General features: G+C 40.7%; 1 protein-coding gene across 1 annotated transcript in view; it reads left to right on the top strand.

Annotated features, from left to right (window-relative positions):
* Window positions 1-24,202, top strand: part of RHOJ (ras homolog family member J) — a 116,257-nt gene that overhangs the window by 73,455 nt on the left and 18,600 nt on the right. The window contains exon 2 of the mRNA XM_056134372.1: window positions 18,859-18,917. Coding sequence (XP_055990347.1) covers window positions 18,859-18,917 — 59 coding nt within the window. The remainder of the gene's footprint in view (window positions 1-18,858; window positions 18,918-24,202) is intronic.

The raw sequence follows: 24,202 nt of genomic DNA, 5'->3' as shown, positions 1-24,202 counted from the left end.
AGATGGTCAGACTTCTTCGTGAAGATCATGAACGATCGGTTTGAGGCTCTTCATGATCCCAGAGCAAACAGATGCCATTGGGCTACACTAGCACGCGACAGGGACAAATGGAGACGTTACTGGTGCCCGCTCAAGCAAATCGACGACTAACGGGAAGTTAAGTGATTAAGTGATTAAGTGAAGGAATTGATTGATGAAATTATGAGATTATGAGATCAGATGAGATCGGTCGTGTTCAAGGTGGTATGGCCCAGCCGAGCCTGGTTTGGTTCCTCCGCCCCTTCCAGAGAGCCCAGCAAGCTACTGAGAGTATCTCACCCGAATGGCAAAGCCTGGCAAGCTACCCATGATGTATTCAATATGCCAAACACAGTAGCAACAAGTCTCACAATGGATACATTACTGGGCCCGCTCAATAAAGTAGGTGAACAACGGGAAGACAGTGACAGTGACAGTGATGAGATCAGAGATTATGGAGACAGAGAGTTCAAAATCTGCAGTATAGGACAGCAGACTTAAGAGGCAGGAGAGACAATGGTATAGATGGAGTGTAAGGCAATCTAACCAAGAATTCCCTGTTACTCCACAAGAGTCATTCTTCTCAACCCATTCATATCTTCATTTGATTGAGGTATCAAATTATGAAAAGCATTCATCTTTTCTCTCTTGATTAAAATGTTGATCTCATCTAAAATAACCCTCATAGAAATACCCAGAATAACCTTTGACTAAATATCTGGGCACTCCAGGATAGAGTCAAGCTAACACAAAAAGTTAGCCATCACAGTTCTTTTTAGAATCTATGATGGAAGGAAAGAGAGATACAAATTGTGCAAGATTTGTACTCCAGACTGCCAATACTTAGACTTCCTGGAACATTCTTTGCCTGGCCTTTTGCTTCTACCTGTGTCCCCATGAAGAATAGTATTTGGTATAATATAATACATGGAAAAGAACAGTCCAGACAAGGTAAAAAAAAGAGCATTTTTATCAGTCATCCCTCCACACAGTCGTGACAACTTTCTATTTATGAGCCAAACCTAGTCCCATGTGCCTTTCCTCCCACAGCTAGAGGTTTAAATTTTCCCAGTGGGAATATCATAGATCAAGATTGAGGGAAGCACAAAGAGATCAGAAGACTAAAAGTTCTCTGGGTAAACAGGTCAGTTTAAGGCAATCATGGAGATAACATGAAAGCTCTGAGTTCGGCCAAACAATCAAGATGGATTTTTTTTTTTTAGTTTTTTTGGGGGGAGTCACACTTGGCAGTGCTCATGGATTACTACTAGCTCTGTACTGAAGTATCATTCCTGATGGGGCTCAGAGAACCAGAAGTGGTGCCAGGGATGAAACTTGGGTCAGCCACATCCAAGGCAAGTGTCTTTCCCACTGTATGATCACTTTGACCCCAACAGTAGAGCTATTTAGACTAACTCCTCTACATGTGCTGAAGTAGGGCACACATTAAGCTTGAAAAGATAGATTGTGATTAAAGTAACCTATCTCCCAAATTCCTTCCTCTTCCTCTTCTTTCATACTCCCACCTGATCCTAGTCTTCAGAATTTCACTTTTCTTTCTCCTCTCTAATACTGTATTTCTATGAAGCTATTAGCAAAGAGGCTGGAGCAATAGCACAGCAGGTAGGGAATCTGCCTTGCACGTGGTCGACCTGGGTTTGATTCCCTGGTCCCTCTCTGAGAGCCCAGCAAGCTACCGAGAGTATCTCCCCCGCACAGCAGCGCCTGGCAAGCTACACGCGACGTATTCCATATGCCAAAAACAGCAACAAATCTCACAATGGAGACATTATTGGTGATCGCTGGAGCAAATCCATGAACAACGGGAGGACAGTGCTACAGTGTTATTAGCAAAGACCATGTACCTCTCCTCCAAAGCTACACAGACCAACTAGGTCCCAAATTCCTAAATTCACATGGATAGTGCTGATCTCAAGAAGATGATTTCACACCCCTTCAAACACACTGTCCTGATCTCCATCCTGTGTCTATGGGGACACTGTATGTCCCCATTCTTGTGTTGGCACAACCTCCTTTCACTTCTGACAACTAGTGATGACTCAAGAGAATTGTTACTCTATCTTTAATATTCCTTTCTACACTTGAGCCTTTAACCTTCTAATCCAATAGAGATTACAGTTCAGGGTAGCCATGATGCCCTTCGCAATGAGTAATTCAAACTTCTGAGTGTTTATATATTTCAAGAAAGGCATGATGAAAAATTTTGACAAAGGAATCCTTGAATTGTAAAATAAATACCCACATTATAAATGTATCAGATATGCAAGGGTATTAAATACAATTTGTTCATTTTATTTTCCTTCCCTCTATTTCCACATGCCCTGTCCCTTTTGTGAAGAAAGTACTTTTGGTTGCTCAACTTCCTTCCCCTATCATGTCCAAAGGAGAGTACCAGTCAAATTCTGTACTTGTTGTGTTGCTAGAAGGAAGACTGAAATCTTTACAGAAAGTATGACAGAAAAGAATAGAGAGTAGGGCCTAGCTTCAGGGATGTGCTATGAAAAATAATGAGAAGATATTTCAAGAATCTGTATCATGTTTTACTATTTGAAATAGTCCTTAATATCTTAATCTTTTGCTAAACATTAAACCATTAATGAGGAATTTTGGTTCCTAGAATTCAGACTAAAATGTGAAACTACATTAAGACCATACCACATGGTTCCCTATTTACATTTGTTTCTACTTTAAAGTCCTTTTATTTTTTCTTCTCATCATATGTGACAGAAGAATATCAGCAAAGTGAAGAATAAGAAACCAAAGCTGTGGACTGGAGAGATAGTACAGAGGTTAAGGCACTTGCCTTGCAAGCAGCCAATCTTGGTTCAATCCCAAACACTGCATATGGGCCCCCAAGGAAGTCCCTGAATGAGAGCCAGGAGTAAGTACTGAACGCTGCTGAGTGAGGCCCAAAATGTCCCCTCTTCCTCAACCCTGGACAAAAATATTTCAAAAGTTCAAAGCTACCTAAGTACAGATATGTGGGTAGAGTTTTGGTGCCTTGGTGGTGATGGTGACATTGTAATGTTATATACCAAACCATGAACATTAATACTATTATAACCATGTTACCACAATAAAATAAAATTTTATTTAAACATTTTAGTAAAATTTTTTAAAAATTCAAAGCTTCAGACTGCTAATTCAGTGAGCCAACTGATTCTGCATGCCAAGCTTTGCAAGAGGTCTCTTTCTAGCTCTAAATGACAATGCAAGCCCTAGCTATTGATTTAACCAACATTCTATGCATTCTTTACTGGCTTCAAATACCTCCTTATTTTGACTGACTGCCAGATACTTTGCCCTGCTGACATGTATCCCCAAAACTATAGTTTAATTTTAAAACAGTTTAAGGAAAACTAGATAATAATATATGAGCAAGAATAGAGAGATTTACCTGAAACAACCCATGAAAAAATTGTTTACTACAACATTACATGATGATATTATGTAAGGTTTTAAGAAAAAATTGATCTCAAATTTTTATACATCCTCTTCTGATTTTAACTGAGAAATCTGAATTGATTCTTGACAGTTTTTAAGAAGTAAAAACTAAAGGCATTATCTAAATATGACCCTAATATGGTTGGGGAAAGTAGACTAACATAAATAAAATTAAAGTGGGGTTGGCGGGAATTAACAGACACAAACTGTAGGCTTCTGATTAACAAAGATGAAGTCCAGGATTATCAAGAACAACAATGCACAAAACTAGAAAGGATAAAATAAATTGCTTAATGTACTCCAAATTATCTTGCAATGTTTTGAAAAAGAAGTTATTGAAAGCTGAAACATACACTCTAAATCTCCACGGGGCTAGTTTATTTCACTATGCCTAGACATTGTCAATAAAGGGCTATATTTAGATACAATTTACTGCTGTGATCTGTACAGCTCATATACTTCTTTCAGTTTACAACTAATACACTTTGGCAGGTTCCAGTGTCCTCAAATGCACAATATTTTCTTAGTGACTTCGAAAAGTAAATACAGGTAGCACTTTAGTGATCCATCATAATTCTCTGGAAAAGTTGGGCTGCTCTGCAATAGTTTGTAAATCTCCACTACAGCAGCCCTCTTCATTGTGAAAATATAAGCCTGGTCCTACAGCTTAGAATAAATCTGAATAAAGTTTATGCCTCAGATCATGAACTTGAAATAATAGAATTGAAGTGGTGGGGGAATAGGTTAAATAACATTTAACCCAATTTGTATTTAAATGTAGCAATAACTATATAATCACCACAAGCCACAGCTGTTAAACACCAGATATCTTTTTTTCCTGATTTATATGTTCATAGCAACAGAAAAAATAAAAAGCATTTTCTGTTGAATATTTTTACATATACAATGTTGGGTTTTACCTCCTATCTAGACGTCATATAATCAACAATTAACCACAATCCTAGTTTATTCTTTAAGAGATGACATTGTATTTTTGTTCCACATTTTAAAGAACCAACCCCCAATTACTGAACACACATGTTGTTTTGAACTGTTAGTTTTGGGGGTTTTTTGTCATATTTATTTATTGAATCACTGTGGGAAAAGTTACAAAGCTTTCAAGGTTAAGTCTCGGTCATACAATGATCAAACACCTTTCCCTTCACCAGTACTTATTTTTCACCACCAACTGTTAGTTTTTATGAACCTGTTGGTAATGAACAGTCTTGTGGGCAGACACTGTTGAATACATTTATGATTATTCCTAGGGATGCATTGCAGAAATAGATTGCTGAGCATAGGCAGACCAATGGGAAGGCATTTGGTTTCATTTAGTTTGGGGTTTTGTTTTGGAGACTCACATGTGGTACTCAGGAGACCTCTAGGGCCCCACTAGAAATTTTCAGTCATGTGGCCAGTGATTAATTCAAAGGGCTAAGGATACCTTGCTGTTTGGACCCTGAAATACTGGCGATTACCCAGGCCACCACAGGAGTGCTTAGGGTCCCCCCTGGGCTGCATCTGGCACCATGCTTAGGAGACAACATGGTGACAGGAACTAAACTGGGGTCAGCTGAATGTAAGACATGTGCTTTAACCCCTGTGCTCTCTTCAGATAACCATGCTGAAACATTTGATCTGCATTGCCAAATGGCATGCTAGAAAACATTAACCAGTCAATTTACATTTCCTTCTTCCATGTATACAACTGCATCTTCTCATACCTGCACCAAAGGTTGATGAACACTGCGTATATGTCTCTTCATTGTTTTTATGTGATAGGACAAACAATATATATTTTGTAACTTGAGTATGTTTAACTCTAATACTTATTAGCTGTTAATAGCTTGTGTTTTATTTTTTATATTTTATATTATTATTATTTGAGTGCTCTTATATGTCATTTGACCCTCATAAGTTATAATTTTTCTCAATATATTTCTTTCTGAGTCAACTATGTCAATCATTTCTTTATAATTTTCTATTTTCCATCCTTTTGTATTTCCAAATAGGGCTGGAGTGATAGCACAGCAGTAGGGCGTTTGCCTTGCGCGCAGCCAGCCCGGCCAAGCCGGGTTCGATTCCTCTACCCCTCTCAGAGAGCCTGGCAAGCTACTGAGAGTATTCAATATGCCACAGACAGTAATAAGAAGTCTCACAATGGAGACGTTACTGGACCCACTCGAGCAAATCAATGAACAACGGGAGAACAGTGTTTTTGTTTTGTATTTCCAAATATTAATCAAATTTCTAAATGCATTATAATAACACTTATCTTTTTCTATTGCCACCCATTATATAACAAATCTTTTCATATGTGGTATAAGTTCTGTGATTGAGATTTCTCTGCTACTTCAATGAGTCTTATACTTATATTGAGTTAATTATTACAGGGTTAAAATACATGCTAATACTGTTTACAATAGCTAGAACATGGAAAAAACCTGAGTGCCCGAGAACGGATGACTGGTTAAAGAAACTTTGGTACATCTACACAATGGAGTACAATGTAGCTGTTAGAAAAAATGAAGTCATTAAATTTACATACAAGTGGTACTACATGGAAAATATTATGCTAAGCGAAATGAGTCAGAAAGAGAGGGACAGACATAGAAAGATTGCATTCATCTGGGTAACATAAAGTAACAAAAGAAGAGACTAACACCCAAGAACAGCTGTGATAAATACCAGGTTGTTCACTCCATGGCCAGCCGCAACTCAGATAGAGAAGGGAGCACCAAATAAAGGGTGCTGGGAAGATCCGCCCAGGATGGGAGATGCCTGCTGAAAGTAGTCTATGGACCAAACATGATTGCCACCCAATGTCTCTTCTGCAGACCACAGCACCCAAAAGGAGAGATAGAACAAAAGGGAGTGCCCTGCCACAGAGGCAGGGTGGGATGGGGGATGGGGGGTGGGAGGGATACTGGGATTGGTGGGGGTGGAGAATGGGCACTGGTGGTGGGATGGGTACTCGATCATTGTATAACTGAAACCCAACCACAACAACTTGTAAGTCTACAGCTGTACCACATGGTGTTTCACTAATAAAAAAAAAATACATACTAATATATATTTACATAGCTATTCTGACATTTTAATTATTGTTAGTCTCACCAATTTAATTTTTATATAACTGTTATAATCATTGTAATAAGTTTCTAACTTAAAAATTTTATTAAATTTACTTTAAATTTATTAAATGGGGAAGGTTTCACGCCTTTAAAATCTGCAGCTTCCCACACAAGATCACAAGTTTTCTCCATTTGTCTTTTTCTATGTAACTGAGCAAAGTACTTTTTTGTTCTTTTTTTTATAAAGGTCTTGCACATTACCCATCACTTTATAGTTTTTGTTGTTATTGTGAAAAAGAATATTTTCTATCATATTTTCTAACTAGTTATAGCTGGTACCTGATAGAATTTTTATGAGCCTAATAATTCTTTGAAACTCTTGACAGGAACACACTATTCCACTTTTATCATCACCTAGATGTTTGAATTACCTTCTTGACTATTTCTAGACAAACAGAGAAGTGTGCTGTTACATACGACTGCTTTGTTCCTGTATTGTGTAACAGATATAGCCAAAAAGATAATATCTCTGTAGCACTATATGCTTTCTTTTTCCCATATATTATAACTTCTGCTGACACTCACAAAACCTCTCATAAGTGGATGGAATACTCTCATGTTTCTCAACCATTTTCTAGCCACAACTCCAAGTCAACCTTGCTTCCTTACTGTGAAATCCTATCCTTTAAGTTGGCCCCAAGTCCCATGCTATGTTCCCCCCACCCAAGGAAATTTTATCTGTAGCCTCCTTGGATTATCCTGGGGACCACCTGAGCCCTAAAGTTCCTAGTTAAAAACACTGCTCTAAAGTCATCAGGTTTTTACTTTTATCATCTTAATTTGAGGAAATGAATGTTTAGATCAAAATTATTTGCTCTGCGATACAATATTATACTTGAATAAGTTCTGCATAAAAAATTTCATATTCATGGTCTCTTATACTTCTCAAATAAATGTAATCTTTCAAAGAATATCTAATGCTTGTCCTTCTCAAATGCTTTTCCAAAGTTGGATAGGAATGTCCAACATCATTTTTGCTTCCAAAATGAGACAATGAATAAAAGAAAACTATAGACCAATATATCTGATGAATATAGATGAGAAAATCCTTAAGAAAATCTTGATGGGCCAGAATTATTGTATAGCAGGTAGGAAGACACTGGCATTTCATGTAGCCAACCCTGGTTCAATCCCCAGCATTCAATATGGTCCCCCAGGCCTGCCAGGAGTGATTCCTGAAAGTAGAACCACGAGTAGACCCTGAGCACTGTCAGGTATGACAAAAAAAATCAAACAAAAAGAAAATCTTGGCAAGATAAGTTCAACAACCCATTAAAAGAATAATACAGAATAGTCAAGTATAATTTATTTCAGGGATTTGAGGGTGGTTCAACATACACAAATCAGATTCAGCCCAAGATAAGGACTACATGGAGGGCGGGATCAACAGATCCCGAAGTAAAAAAAAAAAATAAACAGTTTCCAAAAAGAGCCGAGATCATCGGGAAGTCCAAGATGGGGTAGGTACCGCATCCCGCCTCCCCCAGATGGAACCCTGGTGACCAGAAACCTTTACAAGCACAGCTCGAGTATGCGGGAACTAGGACTTTTCCTCAAAAATGCCGGGACTACAACTCCCAGGTAACCTCAGATCCCGGAAGTCACGCCCACAGCCCGCCCCCCAGCGCCATCTTGACAGCATTCAGCCCAAGAGAAGGACTACATGGAGGGCGGGATCCACAGATCCCGAAGGAAAAAAAAAAAAGTTTCCAAAAAGAGCCAAGATCATCGGGAAGTCCGAGATGGGGTACCGCATCCTGCCTCCCCCAAATGGAACCCCGGTGACCAGAAACCTCTACAAGCACAGCTCGAGTATGCGGGAACTAGGACTTTTCCTCAAAACTGCACGGCCACGCGACATCTCTCTATATACAAAGTGATCCATGGGAAGTAAACCACCTAACGTTTCTCTCTGAAAATCATAGTTAAGTTTGGAGCACGGCCACAGCCCCAGAAACACAAGGACTTAATGCATAACCCAGCAGCTTGGAGCAGAAAAGTGAATGTGTTAATCCAGGCCATCAAGTCTGCCAGAGGGGAAAGGGTGTTGGTCCCTTCCACCCTCCTCCCTCTGGAAAGAAAGATGGCGGCCACATGGGAGCCTTGTGGACAGCAGGTATGAGCCGGGGGTGTAGGGGCGACTAAAACCTCATGGGAAGGGGGGCGTTCCGGTCCATCCTTCACGCCCTACCGAGGCCACCAGTTGCCCCCCACGAGTGGCTCTCCAGCATGGCCACAGCCCCAGAAACACAAGGATTTAATGCAGAACCCAACAGCTTGGAGCAGAAAAGTGAACGGACTATGCGTTAATCCAGGCCATCAAATCTGCTGGAGGGGAAAGGGTGTTGCCCCATTCGCCCTCTCCTCTCTGGAAAGAAAGATGGCGGCCACATGGGAGCCTTGTGGACAGCAGGCATGAGCCGGGGGAGCGGGGGCAACTAAAACCTCATGGGAAGGGGGGCGTTCTGGTCCGTCCTTCACGCCCTACAGAGGTCACCAATTGCCCCCCACGAGTGGCTCTCCAGCACAGCCACAGCCCCAGAAGCACAAGGACTTAATGCAGAACCCAGCAGCTTGGAGCAGAAAAGTGAAAGGACTATGCTTTAATCCAGGCCATCATGTCTGCCCGGAGGGGAAAGGGTGTTGCCCCAGTCGCCCTCTCCTCTCTGGAAAGAAAGATGGCGGCCGCATGGGAGCCTTGTGGACAGCAGGTATGAGCTGGGGGACTGGGGGCGACTAAAACCTCATGGGAAGGGGGGTGTTTTGGTCCGCCCTTCACGCCCTACCGAGGCCACCAATTGCCCCCCACTAGCAGCTCTCCAGCACGGCCACGACTCCAGAGCACAGAAACCAATTTCTTAACTATCTGACTTTCAGTAGAAATACTTCCAGGGTCAATAAGTAAAATAGCAGAAATCCAAAACCAACATTTAATTCTTGAACGCAGCTGTAGAAAGCAAATCACTTCACAATGCTTTTTCAGCATGTCTGACTTGGGGGGGGGGGGGTAAACTCTAAATAATAGTGGTGAATCTTTTATTGAAACAATGAATCTAATCAAAGCAGATAGAGTGTTAACTAGAATTCATCTGCACCACAGGGACTGGGAGGGGTGGGGGTGGGGTTTTATTGGGGTTCTTCATGGTAAAAAATAAGTATTGGTAAAGGGAAATGTGTTTGATATTATATTTGCATGACTGAGACCTAAACCTGAAAGCTTTGTAACCTTTCCCATGGTAATTCAATAAATAAATAAATAAAAAAGAAAAAAAACATACACAAATCAATTAATATGATACAACATACCAACAAAGGGAAAGATTAAAACTATTTCATCACGTCAATAAATACAAAAAAAATGCTATCTGACAAGATTTTAACAAATTCTGTTTTGCCATAAAAAATGGAAGCTTTAAAAAAAAAAAAAGGCTTCTGTGGTTTGCTCAAGATCACAGCGTTTACAGTGAATCCACAGCCTGAACCAGTTCTTCTGCCATAAAATCTGGGAGGTTGCAACCTTGTGTAACTCCACACCAAATCCCCTGTTACAATAGGCTTCCCTGAAGAAGGAATAGGTTTCCCTGAAGAAGGGAAACATCACAGGGGATGGAACATGCAGATGTGTTACTCTGTTCAAATGGGACTTTTTTCACTTTAAATGAATACATGAACCTAACAATGCAAGCCCTCAGCTCAGGGTCCTACTATATTCTCAGGAAGCCTATTTAATTTTTTCTTCAATCTTTGTTATACAGAAATAGGACCTTATGCCAGCACATCAAATAAGAGACTTCCCAAAGCAGCTTTTATTTCATAAACACACACACACACACACACACACACACACACACACACACACCACACACACACACTCACTTTTGTCAGGAAACACAATACATTGTTTGCTGAGAAAGGAAACAAGCAGGCTGGGGTGAGTTAGTACAGATGAATAAGAGTATCCAGACATATTAAGAGAAATAGGTTGATGATGCCCAAATGTCGAGATAGAGTAAGAAGGAAGGTGCCTGCCACAGAGGCAGGGAGTGGGATGTGATGGGGGTGGTGGAAGGGATACTGGGGATATTGTTGATGAAAAATGCATACTAGTGGAGGGATGGATGTTTGATCACTGTATGACTGAAGCTCAATCATGAAATCTTGGCAACTGTATTTCATGGTGATTCAATAAAAAAAAAATTTAAGAGAGAGAGATAGATTATATTTGCAAGATGAAGCCCTATGAGAAGAGCATTCACGCCATTCATTTTAATGCAATGTATCATTTACTTCTAGCTTTATACTGCTTTCTAACTTATTTTAATTTGAGAGGAATCTCATCCCTAGTGCTTCCAAGCTATTCTCATAAAACATACCACACATTTATAAAACTTAAACCAAATCACAAATATGCATGAGCAGCCTCTAAAGTGGACACTGGAACTGAATGAGTCACTGTTTCAGACAGTACATTGTAGAATGGAAGAAGGTCAAGACATAAGACTAGGTCAGAGGGGACATGGCAGAGGATACCGTGGAAGATATCCAGTCAGCTAGCCCAGGAGAGCCCGAACTATTTTTTTAACTCCACATTACTTGTCTAAACATAGACAAACTATTGTGATAATTACCACTAACATCTAAACAGCTTACAAGAACTTCTATGGCCCGATTTGTCAATTTTTCAGATTTCTCCTATCTCACCCAGTGAGTAGCAAAGCACCAACATTAAGCCATTCAGATACTAAGAAAAATTATCCAGAACTTCACTAGAAGGCCAGGAGTATGCAATATGTCCTTTCACAGTCATGCAAGGTAATGATGAACATTATTCCCTGTCACACACAGAATTAATAATGTAGGAGAATATACCTTTTTTCATTTTTTAAATTCAATCACCATGAAATTAAAAGTTATTCATGATTTGGCTTCAGGTTTCAGCACAGATTTTTCAATATTTAAGCATAGATCCCTTTACCAGTGTCCACTTCCCTCCACCAATGCCCACTCGCTCACATCTGCTTCCCACCATTCTTTTAATTTTTTTTAATTTTTATTAGTGAGACACCATGAGGTACAGCTGTAGACTTACAAATTTTGTGCTTGGGTTTCAATTATACAATGACCAATTACCCATCCCTCCACCAGTGCCCATTTCCCACCACCACGGATCCCAGTATCCCTCACACCCCCCCAATCCCCCCTACCCCACCCTGCCTCTGTGGCAGGGCATTCCCCTCTGTTCTCAGAGACTGGCCCACATCCACAAGATCAAAAGCAACCGGTGCTGGCGTAGATGTGGAGAGAAAGGGACCCTCCTTCACTGCTGGTGGGAATGCCAACTGGTTCAGCCCTTTTGGAAAACAATATGGACGATTCTCAAAAAATTAGAAATTGAGCTCCCATTTGACCCAGCAATACCACTCCTGGGAATATATACCAGAGGGGGAAAAAGTATAGTCGAAGTGAGATCTGCACTTGTTTGTTCATTGCAGCACTCTTTACAATAGCCAGATCTGGAAAAAACCTGAATGCCCGAAAACAGATGACTGGTTAAAGAAACTTTGGTTTTTACACAGTGGAGTACTATGTAGCAGTTAGAAAAGATGAAGTCGTGAAATTTACATACAAGTGGTAAGGTAAAGGTAAAGGTAAAGGCCCTCCCGTTGATCATCGATTTGCTCGAGCGGGCCCAGTAACGTCTCCATTGGAGACTTTGTTGTTACTGTGTTTGGCATATCGAATACTCTCGGTAGCTTGCTGGGCTCTCTGAGAGGGGCGGAGGAATCGAACTCGGGTCGGCCATGTTGGCCGCTTGTAAGGCGAACGCCCTACCCGCTGTGCTATCATGGAAAGTATCATGCTAAGCGAAATGAGTCAGAAAGAGAGGGATAGACAAAGAAAGATTGCATTCATCTGGGGAACATAAAGTAACAAAATAGGAGACTAACACCCAAGAATGGCTGAGATTAGTACCAGGAATTTTGCTCCATGGCTTGGAGGCCAGCCACACGTGCTAGGGAAAAAGGCAGCTCTTATAGAGAAGGGAGCACCAAATAAAGGATGTTGGGAGGATACTCCCAGGATAGGAGAAGCATGCTAAAAGTAGACTAGAGACCAAACATGATTGCTACTCAATGCCTCTTTTGCAAACCACACCATCATTCTTTTATGAGAGGCACTTATTCTTTATGCTGTTTAAAAAAACTATGGTGCATGTGCACAATGAAATATTACTTGGACTTAGGAAAAGATAAAATAAAGAAATTTTCTGCTACATGGAGAGACCTGGAGAGAATCATGGTGAATGAAGTTAGTCAGAGGACAGAGACCAATACAGAATACCCTCCCTCATATGAAAGATGCACACAAACAAACACTGCCCTCCCGTTGTTCATTGATTTGTTCAAGCGAGCCCAGTAACATCTCCATTTTCAAACTTGTTGTTACTGTGTTTGGCATATCGAATACGTCACGGGTAGCTTGCCAGGCTCTGCCGTGTGGGTGAGATACTCTCGGTAGCTTTGCCAGGCTCTCCGAGAGGGGCGGAGGAATCAAACCCAGCTCGGCTGGGCTGGCTGCACACAAGGCAAATGACCTACCGCTGTGCTATCGCTCCAGCCCATGAAGTATGTAAAAAAATAATAATAACAGTGGAATAATGAATACCCAAAGTAATGGAAACAAAGAACATACCTCTATTTTACTCTATTATTATCCAAAAACTTCGACTTTCTAAAGTTGTACACTAACTTACAAATGCTGTTGGAAAGAGATGCAAAACAGTTCTTGTATAGTAAAAAAGAAAAAAAATACAAGGCTATCTCTTCTAGAACATAACCTACTTTCTTTTGAATCTAGACATCTTATTTTATTAATTTATTCTTTAAGTACCTATAAAAAACCCATTCCTCAAAATACTTTTTGAATAAGATTTATAATCTTACTGGTTTACTCACTAATGAGTTAGTAAATCTTTATCTCATTTATAAAACTTCATATTATGCTTCAAATTTTATTAATATTCTATTTCTTGCTGTATATATAGTCTAATGTTTCTTTATCCCAACTAATATCTTTATGGAACTACTTTAACTCACTAGTCAGCTCTGCCTCATTGTACCTGACAAAGCAAGTACCCTTAACATGATCGATGCAGACAGAGAGATGGCTATTTGTTGGAAGTAACCTGAAGGTTTCCTTGTATCTGACCTGAAATTTCCATCAAGAGAGTTTTGAGGATTTCTTTTATTTCTCATAGAGACTTCATAAATCTACTGTTAACAACGGTGGCAGCCAACCCACCACCTGGCATGGAAGGACTTTGAACCAAATTCCTCATTCTGCTGATGAGCTGGACTGATGGCCTCAGTTGGTTTATTGGAACAGACTAGCAAATCCTTGTCTGAGTTTACAAAGAGTCGACAGTTTTGTAAGATTGCAATGTTGAGCGGAATAGTCTCCAACCCTGCCTGGAACATTTTCTCTCTGAATGAAACTGTTCCTCTTGGGAGCAATCCCAAGACTTCATTAGACCTCAGACTTCATTACTCCTCCCTCTCAACTCACAAAACTAACCTTCTACTGCACAAAGAAGAAACACAAAGAAATAGTGTGGGATGGATATGTAGAAGGCTTTTCATTTTACACACTAAACAGGTCACTGGCAACATTTCACACTTTATTGAGAAAACCATAGAGCCATTAGCAGGTGACTGACTCTCTTTGATGACCTCTCAAAACTCAGAAAACAACACTAATAACAGCTTCAAGAATAGAAGGTAGGCTGGAATTTTAGCCTGAACACTGTCTGCCAGGCAGATTTGCTGGCTACAGGAGATTCCCAATAGTGTCTTACCAAAAGTATTAAGCTGCTGGTCGGCATATTTTGTAGGGCAGCTTTCTTCTGTCTGTTTTTCTGTACTGTATAGTCAGCATTTACCAGGAATACCAGACTGTGCTGCTTAGTATGAGAAATGAGTTCAGAGACTGTCTCCTCTGAATCTTTCTGTTCAAGAGAAGGTATAGGATATCAAAATATCTAAATATCTTCATTTAAGATAGGAGGCGAGTTGCAGGTCACAATGTTGAGATTCTACTTGTGCTCAGGGATGTGCACTGGGTATATATCAGGATTTACCAGCCCTGTCCTTTGAAGTTTAGTAAGCATTTATTGAAGGAAGGAAAGTAAACTTGTTCAAGCACCTACTGTGATCCAGACTGTGTGTCAGGCATTTTCTTATTTAATTTCTTTCTTACAACTGTTCTATTGAGTAGGTGATGTTATCACCATTATTAGTAAGCAAAGGAAGGGGATAGTGGAGGGGAGAGGAGGTGAAGTGACCCAAGACCTTCATATGTGAATAGCTAAGAAAAGGCTTGGAGAACCAACTGGCTTAAGAAAGAAAGAAAGAAAGAAAGAAAGAAAGAAAGAAAGAAAGAAAGAAAGAAAGAAAGAAAGAAAGACAAAAACTACTTTTAATGGGAGTCAGGTCAGGGGATTAAGCTACAAAGTTGGTGTTAAGGAATGATAGAGTTTAATATGCAAACCACAAAGTCAACAGCACTGAAGTCAAGAGGCCCAAACTTTAACAACTAAACTTAGAAAGGTGTCTGTCAAGAGGGCTGGCCAGAGAAGAGTGAGGAATATGGGAACGTTGGGAACACTGGTGGAGGGAAGTTGACACTGGTGGTGGGATCAGTGCTGCAATGTTGTATATCTAAAACTCAACTACAAATAACTTTGTAAATCACAGTGCTTTAATTTTAAGTTAAAGGAAAAAAGACCCTGCTCTTGAAACCTCATTACATATTTTTTTCACATTTTAGGAAAGACCTTCCCTCTGTGCTCTTGTGACTGATTTGTTTCTAAACTGAGCAGCCTCACAGGACTCGGGTTGGCAAGAATAAGGCATCCACTGCTAGTCCAAGATAAGGACTCACAAAGCCATTTGTACATGCCACAAAATGTGATTAAATGCTCAGATCTGTCTCTGGCTATCACTTGATATTCTCTGGCAACAACTAGATGATCCACTTCCCTTCTGATAAAATGGCAGCATAACAAGCAGAGAAAAGGAAACAAAAGTGGTTTCCAGAGAACGTGGATACGAACTCTGTCCCCTTCCTGTAGGATTCCTCAACAGTGTTGTTGCACCACACACAGAGTAGACAAGTCACCACACACAAAGCTGAAAGCCAAAAAGCAACTTCTGCTCCATCATCCTCCTTTCTTCTAACATTTTACTTTAACCCTGAAGAACTATTTAAGTTTTCTTTTCTTTCACTTTCATTGGGGGAGGGAGGAATGGAGTCAAATTTAGAACTTTCATAGCTAAACAAAGTCTTCAGAATAAAGTCTAAATCAGGGGCTGGAGAGAGTACGATGAGTAAAGCGCTTTCCTTGCACACAGCCAACCTGGGTTCAATCCCGTTGGCATTGCATATTGTCCCCTGAGCACGGTCAGGTTTGATTCCTGAGTGTAGAGTGAGGAGTAACCTCTGAGCATCACTGGCCAAAAAAATTAGAAATAACATCTAAACCAATGAGCTGTGGCAGGAACTGCAAAATGCCCCTTCAGCATTGAATCACAATGCACCATCGGTGACTCTTGACCATCCATCAGTTTCAATTCAGACATTCCAGAAATTTGCACAATTTTTCAATCAACAGAGGTGGGGTGAATCATATCAAGAAAGTCATCTCTTATTAACTCCAGCATATACAGTAGGGCCCTTGTAATATCTCATATACCCACCCACATGCATAAACCTATGCACAGTCTCTCTCTTTATCTCTCTCTTTCTCTCTCGCTCTTTCTCTTTCTCTCCCTCTCTGCCTCTCTTTCTCTCTCTCTCTTACCCCTCTCTCCCTCTCCCGCCCCCCCCACCACACACACAGTGACATGCCTCCCGTAAGCTCCCACATCTCTCTAAGCTGCCCCTGACATGGCGTTGACTAAATCTCACCATTCCCAGGCTTTCCCAATAAATCCTTCATCTCCACTCATTTGGGGACAAAGGTTATATCAAGAGAACTGTTCCCAATTCTGAACACTGGCCAGGAAACCAACTAACCCTTGAGGAGGAAAAAGATGCAGAGCAAAGAAGGCTGTGCCCAGGACCCATCCTCCTGAACTTAAGGCTCACCTTCCAGAACTGGAACTTTCCTCAGGCCTAAGGAAATTCTCCCATGGCCCATCCAAGCCACTGAGGGACAAAAGCACAGGTCTAAGAAAAAGCAAGCTAAAAGGAAGGATTGTTCTCTGAGAAAACCCAAGCAGGAGTTTCAGGGCTCCAATGACAAAAGTCAGAGCCATTGCTTAGAAATATTTACAGGGCCCAGTGGGACTGCAAGGATTATTTGTTTCAAATGTTGGCTCCACAGATGGCCCTGGGCCTGTAGGGGGTGGAACAGGCCAATGGGTCTCAGGAACAGCTGTTCCTAACCCATATATACTGGGCTGGCTAGAGGCAGGAAATTCCATGTTGTAATGGCTGGAGTTCTTCCCTTCATTCCTGGTCTATGAGGAGGTTGTGAAACGGTCATTAATGAAATCCTCTAGGCAGATTTCAAGAACATCTGGCTGGGCTCAGAGTGGAGGAAGGGGAAGACTGAACCACACCAAGAGCTCAGAGCCACGCTGTCTCAGTTTCCTTCCCATCACTAGCCTAACATGTGAAAGAAATAAAAATGTTTCCTCTTCTGTCAGCGTTGGTCCCAGGCTTGAATGCAGCTGGGTCTACCTTGAGAAATACTTTTGAAACTAATCTAGAGTGGCTTCAGTCATGTTGTCAAGTTAAACACAGGAATATCTGTAGCACTGCAGTGTACCACTGTCCTCCCATTGTTCATCGATTTGCTCGAGAGGACACCAGTAATGTCTTCATTGTGAGACTTGTTGTTACTGTTTTTGGCATACAAATACGCCACAGGAAGCTTGCCAGACTCTGCCATGCAGGTGGGATACTCTCGGTAGCTTGCCGGGCTCTCTGAGAGGGATGCAGGAAACAGGAATACCTAAGCAGAAAAATTGTTCCTGATGTCTAGCAAACCTATGCCTTTTAGTAAGTGCTTTTCAGAGAACCAGCCATTAAGAAGTATCTTGCATACATGTAGCCCATGAATCCGAACACAAATGAAAGTGAAATTAGTATGCAATCAGTTACTTTGAGTAGCAGACTAAAAAATTTTGCTGGCATATGTTAAAGGTATGGTTATAAAAGGTTGGTATTCAGCTTATCTTTTATTTCCTGCACAGCTAATGGCAGGAGAAATAAAAAATCATCTCTCCAGTGCATTTGCACATTTTTTCAATCAACAGAGGTGGTGTGAATCATATTCTCCTTCATATTTTACTTCCTTTTTCCAAAATAGAATACCTGTTGGGGAAATTTAAATTTGCTCTTTCCATTCACCAGGAGAATCGTATTACTCTTGCATTTGAGCTGTTCAATTTCAGTTACGTTTCAAGTTGAGACTGTATTTCATTTCCAGATATGTATAGAGTGTTTAGTGTCCCTTTATTGCTTCTCACTTTTGGACACAATTGCTTGGCAAATCAGTAAACCTGCTGGGTAAATCAAACTCTCTACTTCTCATTCTCGATATATCCTTTAGGTATGTGAAATCAGACCTGTACAACATCTCTTTCTGCAACTGTTTCAAAACTGGAATGAATTAAACTAAATCACGTGAATATTTATTTTTTAACTATTTTAAAAATAGGTGGTAACCCATTTTCATGTTATTATTAGCTTTGTCTTATAGATTACAAAATAGATAGTAGATAGGAATACTCTATTGTCTGTGTCATGTTAAGATTTCTAAGACAAAAAAGAAGACAGATTTCTAAAGAGGAAGTTTCTCTCTCAGTTCTACATCCTGACAGGTTGCAAACAGAAGAAGAAAATCACCTAACTGAGAAAAGAGTTCAGCATTAGTTTTCTTCTGAAGTTTGATCTTGCTGGGCCTAATAAGGAACAATAAGCAAACTATGAAGTGCCTTAAGACACCAATGATGTTCATCTTAGATGAGAAAACCTGGATTTGGCTCAGTCCATCTGCTCACTGCAGCCTAAGGTTGCATTTTATTTGGAAACCATGCTGCTGCCTTGGTTTAGAATATACATGTGTGTGGCATATGCTTATTCCTGCTGCCCAGGGAGATGCTGGCATGGAGAGATGTGAAGCCTCCTGATTGAAGCTTGCCTTAATGTACTCTCTTCTCCTCTTCCCCCCTAGTTACTGTGACTGTGGGAGGCAAGCAGCATTTGCTTGGATTGTATGACACTGCAGGACAGGTACATTTTCATTATCTTTATTCATTGAAGGTGTTGGAAGGGAAAAAGTGATCTACTCGGCTAGGCGTGGGACTCATAATACAGATATTATCTCTTTTGATCGTTTGGGATAATTTGTTATCTATCTCAATGAGGACCTAATGATGATTTACTATCTATTGATGATGATTCAATGGCACAGTCTACATATCTCAAAATTATTTATAATTATGAAATATGAAGTTATTACTTTATTGATAGCTAGATAATGGTTCATTCATTGATGATTATGAAAGTAACATATTTGTCAAGAGTGGCCACTTCTTTCTATCATTATCAATTCCAGATTTAGGATTACAGAGTCAACTTCATAAGTTTCTGTTTTACCCATTTCTGTTCATGTTATATTCTTTGCTCACCTTTCTTTGAAATATGCTGTGGAAAGATTCAAAAAGACATCAAGGATGGGTAGTGTAGGGAGTGGGAGGAAGATAAAATATTGGAAGTGGAGCTGAAGAGACTAGAGAAAGGTCACAGAATTAATCTTATGTATGAACAATACCAGAGTGATACCCAGCATTACATATGGTCCTTTGAACACTGCCTGGAGTGACCACTGAGCACAGAACCAGGAGTAAGCCCTAAAGCACAGCTGAATGTAGCCCAACCCAATTTTTTTTAAGTGTTATAAGAAAAACCAGGATCTTAGGTGTTTCCAAAACTAAAGGTCAACCCCTGGGTAATTGGGGATTAACGCTGTTTTCACTAAAATTCTGGAAATGTTCTCTGTTAGAAATACTCTTCAATTGGAGGACCTGGCCTACCCTAATGGAAAGCCAGGAACCAGAGGCCTCAGAACTGAGTCAGTTAGCAGAGCCTCTGCCTGTGAAAAAGCCAGCCGGGCTTTCTTTCCTTGAACCCCAGATCACAACGATGAAAAGTCGCTGATGTCACAAGCTGGAGAGGAAACAGTTAAATAATTGATGGCTATGGTCTAATTTTTAGATAGAACTTTTATTACCATGTGCCTTGGTTTGATTTATTTAGGTCAAAATCAGCAGGCTGTTCAGTTTGTCTGAATTCATATTTCTTAAGTCCTTTGGAGTGAACATTTACCCGTGCTCCTTCCCACTGTGAGTTTCCTGGTAATTGTTATTTGTAGTTATGCATTTGTCAAGGCTTTTTTTTCCACAATTATCTGGGGAATATGTCTTTTGCCCAACTTGAAAGCTATGTACTATGGGGGGAAAAAATAAATGGAATTCTCTTTGGGATTTCTGTGCGCACTTGCAAGGACCACTATATAAATGGCTGCGGCACATCAAAGACTGCGGTTGAGCAGGGCTGGCTGGGAGAACCTGGGAAAAGTAGCCTCAGACTCAAAACTTCTAAGAGCATCCAGTTTCCCCTGACAGACACAGGCTGCTTAGGTCAGCTAAACTCAGGAACTGGTGGGGGCAGGGTGCAGAGGCTGATTTCTCATATCAATACCAAGATGCGTGACCAGAAAGGAAGCACCATACTGCCTGAAAGGAAAAATTATTTGGACTCCTCAGAAATGAGCTGCAAAGGCCACAGTGCAGTTCACACATGGCTGCCCGAGCACCCAGAATCATTCCAGCCACACAGGGACAAGGCTCTCAGAGTTGTAACTTACTCTCATGAGAATTCTAGGTCATTAGCTGGTCCCCATTCAAAAGAGAGGGGAGGTTATATTTTCCCCATGGTCAATTTTATGACTGATCCAATTTGAAGAGTTCGGTACAGAAAGGATTGTTGTCTGACTCTACAACCTCAGTTTCCTTTGCCTTTTGAAGAGCTCTCTGAAGCCCTCATGCTTATTCAGTGCTTGATTCAAGATCATCATTAGTGTCTGAGCATTAATTGCCCCCAGAGCAACCTCCCCAGGCCTCTATTTAATTTTAAATCCAATAAAACTGTTTTAAAATTTGTTGTAGAGTGTAATTACTCTTTCCCATTGCTCTGTCTCTTTCAGTAAAAAAGTTTGATAGATTAGTAGCGGAATTAAATTTCTAAGGCAGTGAAAAAAATATCTCAAACGTCTAAATGAAAGAAAGCAGAATGACCCAAACCTCTGAGATGGGAAAAAGTGGTGAGCACCAGTAAAATATTTCAATCATTAAGTTATAGCTATTTCTTCAACTTAATTTCCACTTTAATGTCTTCCTCCACTTACTTTGAAAGATTAGTGATGGCCAAGGTTCATAGGAGAGAAAAAAGTATAGGGAAAAGAAATCAAAACATCTTTTTTTAAAGAAACAAGTACATAATAGAAATAAATCAAAGACAATTTAAAAACTCTCAAAGTGAGCTAGAAGCAAAACATATAAGAGCAAACAATAAAATTTTTTCAAGCTTAAAACACCTCTTAGCTGTCCTTCTCCACATCTGTGATTCAATTCTTCAAAAGATGAATTCAAGAATTCCTCAAAGAACTGGAGCAATGAAGCAGTTTGAGGCTAAACTCAAGAGAGAATGTTTAAAAGTCAGGAACTATTAAATGTTGGGATATAGTATGCTAGAGAAAGACGTGAAGCTCATTTTGTTGAATGATGCTTCTCAAACGAATTTGCATCAGAATCACCTGTAAACCTACTTAAAACCTAGCTACCAGCTTGCAACTTTTTGATTCGACAATGAGGAGACCAAGAATCAGCATTTCCTGGTGATAGCACTTCTTGAGACCCCATATTTTGAGAACCATCATGCTAGGAAGTTGACCCTGAAAATGTGTTTCTCTGAGAAAACCACCAATACTGCCAGGGAACGTCTTATAAGGGCAGGATCTCCAATCTACAGACAACTGAATCTGAAAACTCATTTTTTTTAAATCCCTAGGTGATTTGTATGCACATTAAAATTTGAGAAGCACTGCTGGAGAAGTCTTTGGTAGTTGACACATTGTTCCTAAAAATAGGAGGGTGTAGTACAAAACAGCCATTACTGGAACTGATTCCCATGGCTCTGCCTTTCTGACTGTGAGCTTTTGCAACAAATTCGTCCCAAAATTTCCATTCCCGGTTTCAGGTTGAGTAAACCACCCTCCTAGTTATATTCAAGTTTCTGTGACATATTGAGGCAATTCAGATAAAAGGTTGCCAAGGAATAGTACAGTAAAAAAGTAATGTATGGAACTAAAATATACAAAATTCACTCAGTCATACTGAATCTGGAATTGGTATTAATAAAGAATATTGAAACTCTAGATCAAATACACCGTTATTACAGATGCCACACCTTAACTAATAAACATCAATAATTAATTCAAATGTACTGAATTGGCCAGAGCTACTAACGGGAAAGGGAGGTGATCTCTAAACCAATTGATTAATTCCTCAACTAAAAGGAAGTACATCTCAGAATCTGGCTCTAGAGTCCGAACTTGCTGTGAATAATTAGATTTTCCTACATGAGTAAACCAAGAAACCATGCCCCTTCTCCTCATCTACAGCTAACCTCAGGTCAGAATTAACTGAAACAGCCTCTAGAAACACGTGTTAGGAAAGGCGGTCATATTTCAGAATTTAGAACTCATTATTTCTACTCCTAAGATCAGCGCTGGACAAAATCATTTGACCCGGAGTCCTCCACTTTACAGCACTTGGTGGGCCTCGGAAACCACGCCGTCCCACGGGCCTAGCCTGAGCCTCTTCCACAAACCAGGCACACATTTGCTGAAATCAATCTCTAGTGAACACACTAGGCTACACTGCCTTGCACATGGCAGCTGCTGGTTTTAATTTTGAGCCCCAATAACAACAACCCCCTGAAACAAACCAAAACTTGCACTTTGCTTCCTCTGAAGTTCCTCTGAAGACTTTCAGATCTTTGGCTCGGCTACGGAGTGTCTCAGAGTCAACTTTTCCATAACGTACATGCAGCCCAGTTTGTTTAGGTGCAACGGGAGCAACCCAGGGGAGAGCAGGATGCTGGGGCGGGGACATGGCAGCCAAGTCTGGACATTGGCCAGCAGAGGAAATCCACGCTGGGAGAAGCTGCTTTCCCAGGCCAGGGCTCAGAGCCAGGCTCCCTCCCAGGCCACTGCCACTGCCTAGCCCAGAGCCAGCCATGGCACTAAGATGCCTTAATGATTCTTCACAGGGAGCCCCTCATCTATATACAAGCAACGGGGACTGCTCCACATTGTTGCCTTCCAGGCCCAATTCCAAGGTCAGCACACCTCCAAAGCAGTGTTTACAGAGGTGGCGGCAGTTAGAGAGGAAGGAGAATCTCCTGGTTTCAAGGGTATCTGGGTTTTTTTTTTTTTAGCAAAGCAAACCCATAAATTTATGGCACTCCAGGATAAAAAGCACAAATAGTGTGTGTTTAGGAGAAATGCCAGCCCCAATGCAGTGTGGGTGTGAGAGCAGTAAGGCCAATGGCTGTGCCCTCCTCTCAGCAAGGCCGTCCCCCCCCCATCCTCATTAAGTCATGAAGCCACTTTCTTGGGAATGGCTGTGGTGAGGCCAAGAGGTGAGGGTGGCCAGAGCTCATTAATGACCACCCCATGTTCCCCGGGGAGAACAGGAGCCTTCCCCTTTGCTATAAGCTGATTCTGTTGGCACCATTTGGAGCCCAGGAATTATCCTTGACCTTCTTTAGAAATTTTTCCAAAATACTACAAAATGACTATTTTTCCTCAATGAATAACTCAACTTTTCTTCTTCGCATACATCTTGATATGATTTTAGAAGTGTGCATTTTGCAGGACCAGGAAGAAATGTACTCATAAGACTAGTTACTGGTAGAAGTAAACTTAGTTCATGATCTTCTCCCCAAATTATAAAAAAAATATGGGCTCTGGGGACCTGACTCAGAGGAGCAATTGGAGTTTTAAAGCATTTAGGTCTCATCACTACCCAGTCTAGGAAAAGTCAAGACTCAGCTCTGAGTCTTGGAGCAATAAATCAGGCCTGACCTCTCTGGTTGACATTGGATGACAGATTCTTATCCACTATCTGGTCGATGCCAAATTCTGGGCTCTTGGTGACCCAACCAGACCATAGTCTTTGCTTATGTTGCTTATGTAGGTGAGGGGTTCTCAGAGAAGGAGATGAGATGCCTTTGCACCATTGCTGGCCAACAATGGGAAAACATCTGGCTTTGAGTCCTAGGTCTCTTGAGCAGTCCTAAGTGATCTCAAAATGGTAACATTTTCCTATAGCAATCTTATGAGACAAACATTCTTATCTACCTCATTTGACAAATAAGGAAATTAAGGCAGAGAGAGCCTAGGCAAGATCATCCAGATTGATAGGCATGATGGTAGATTTGAAACTTGCAAA

The sequence above is a fragment of the Sorex fumeus genome, unplaced genomic scaffold (genome assembly GCF_029834395.1).
Source record: "Sorex fumeus unplaced genomic scaffold, SorFum_2.1 ptg000098l, whole genome shotgun sequence".
Classification (NCBI taxonomy): domain Eukaryota; kingdom Metazoa; phylum Chordata; class Mammalia; order Eulipotyphla; family Soricidae; genus Sorex; species Sorex fumeus.
The sequence above is the reverse complement of the archived record's forward strand: the minus strand, read 5'-3'. Positions and strand labels throughout refer to the sequence as shown.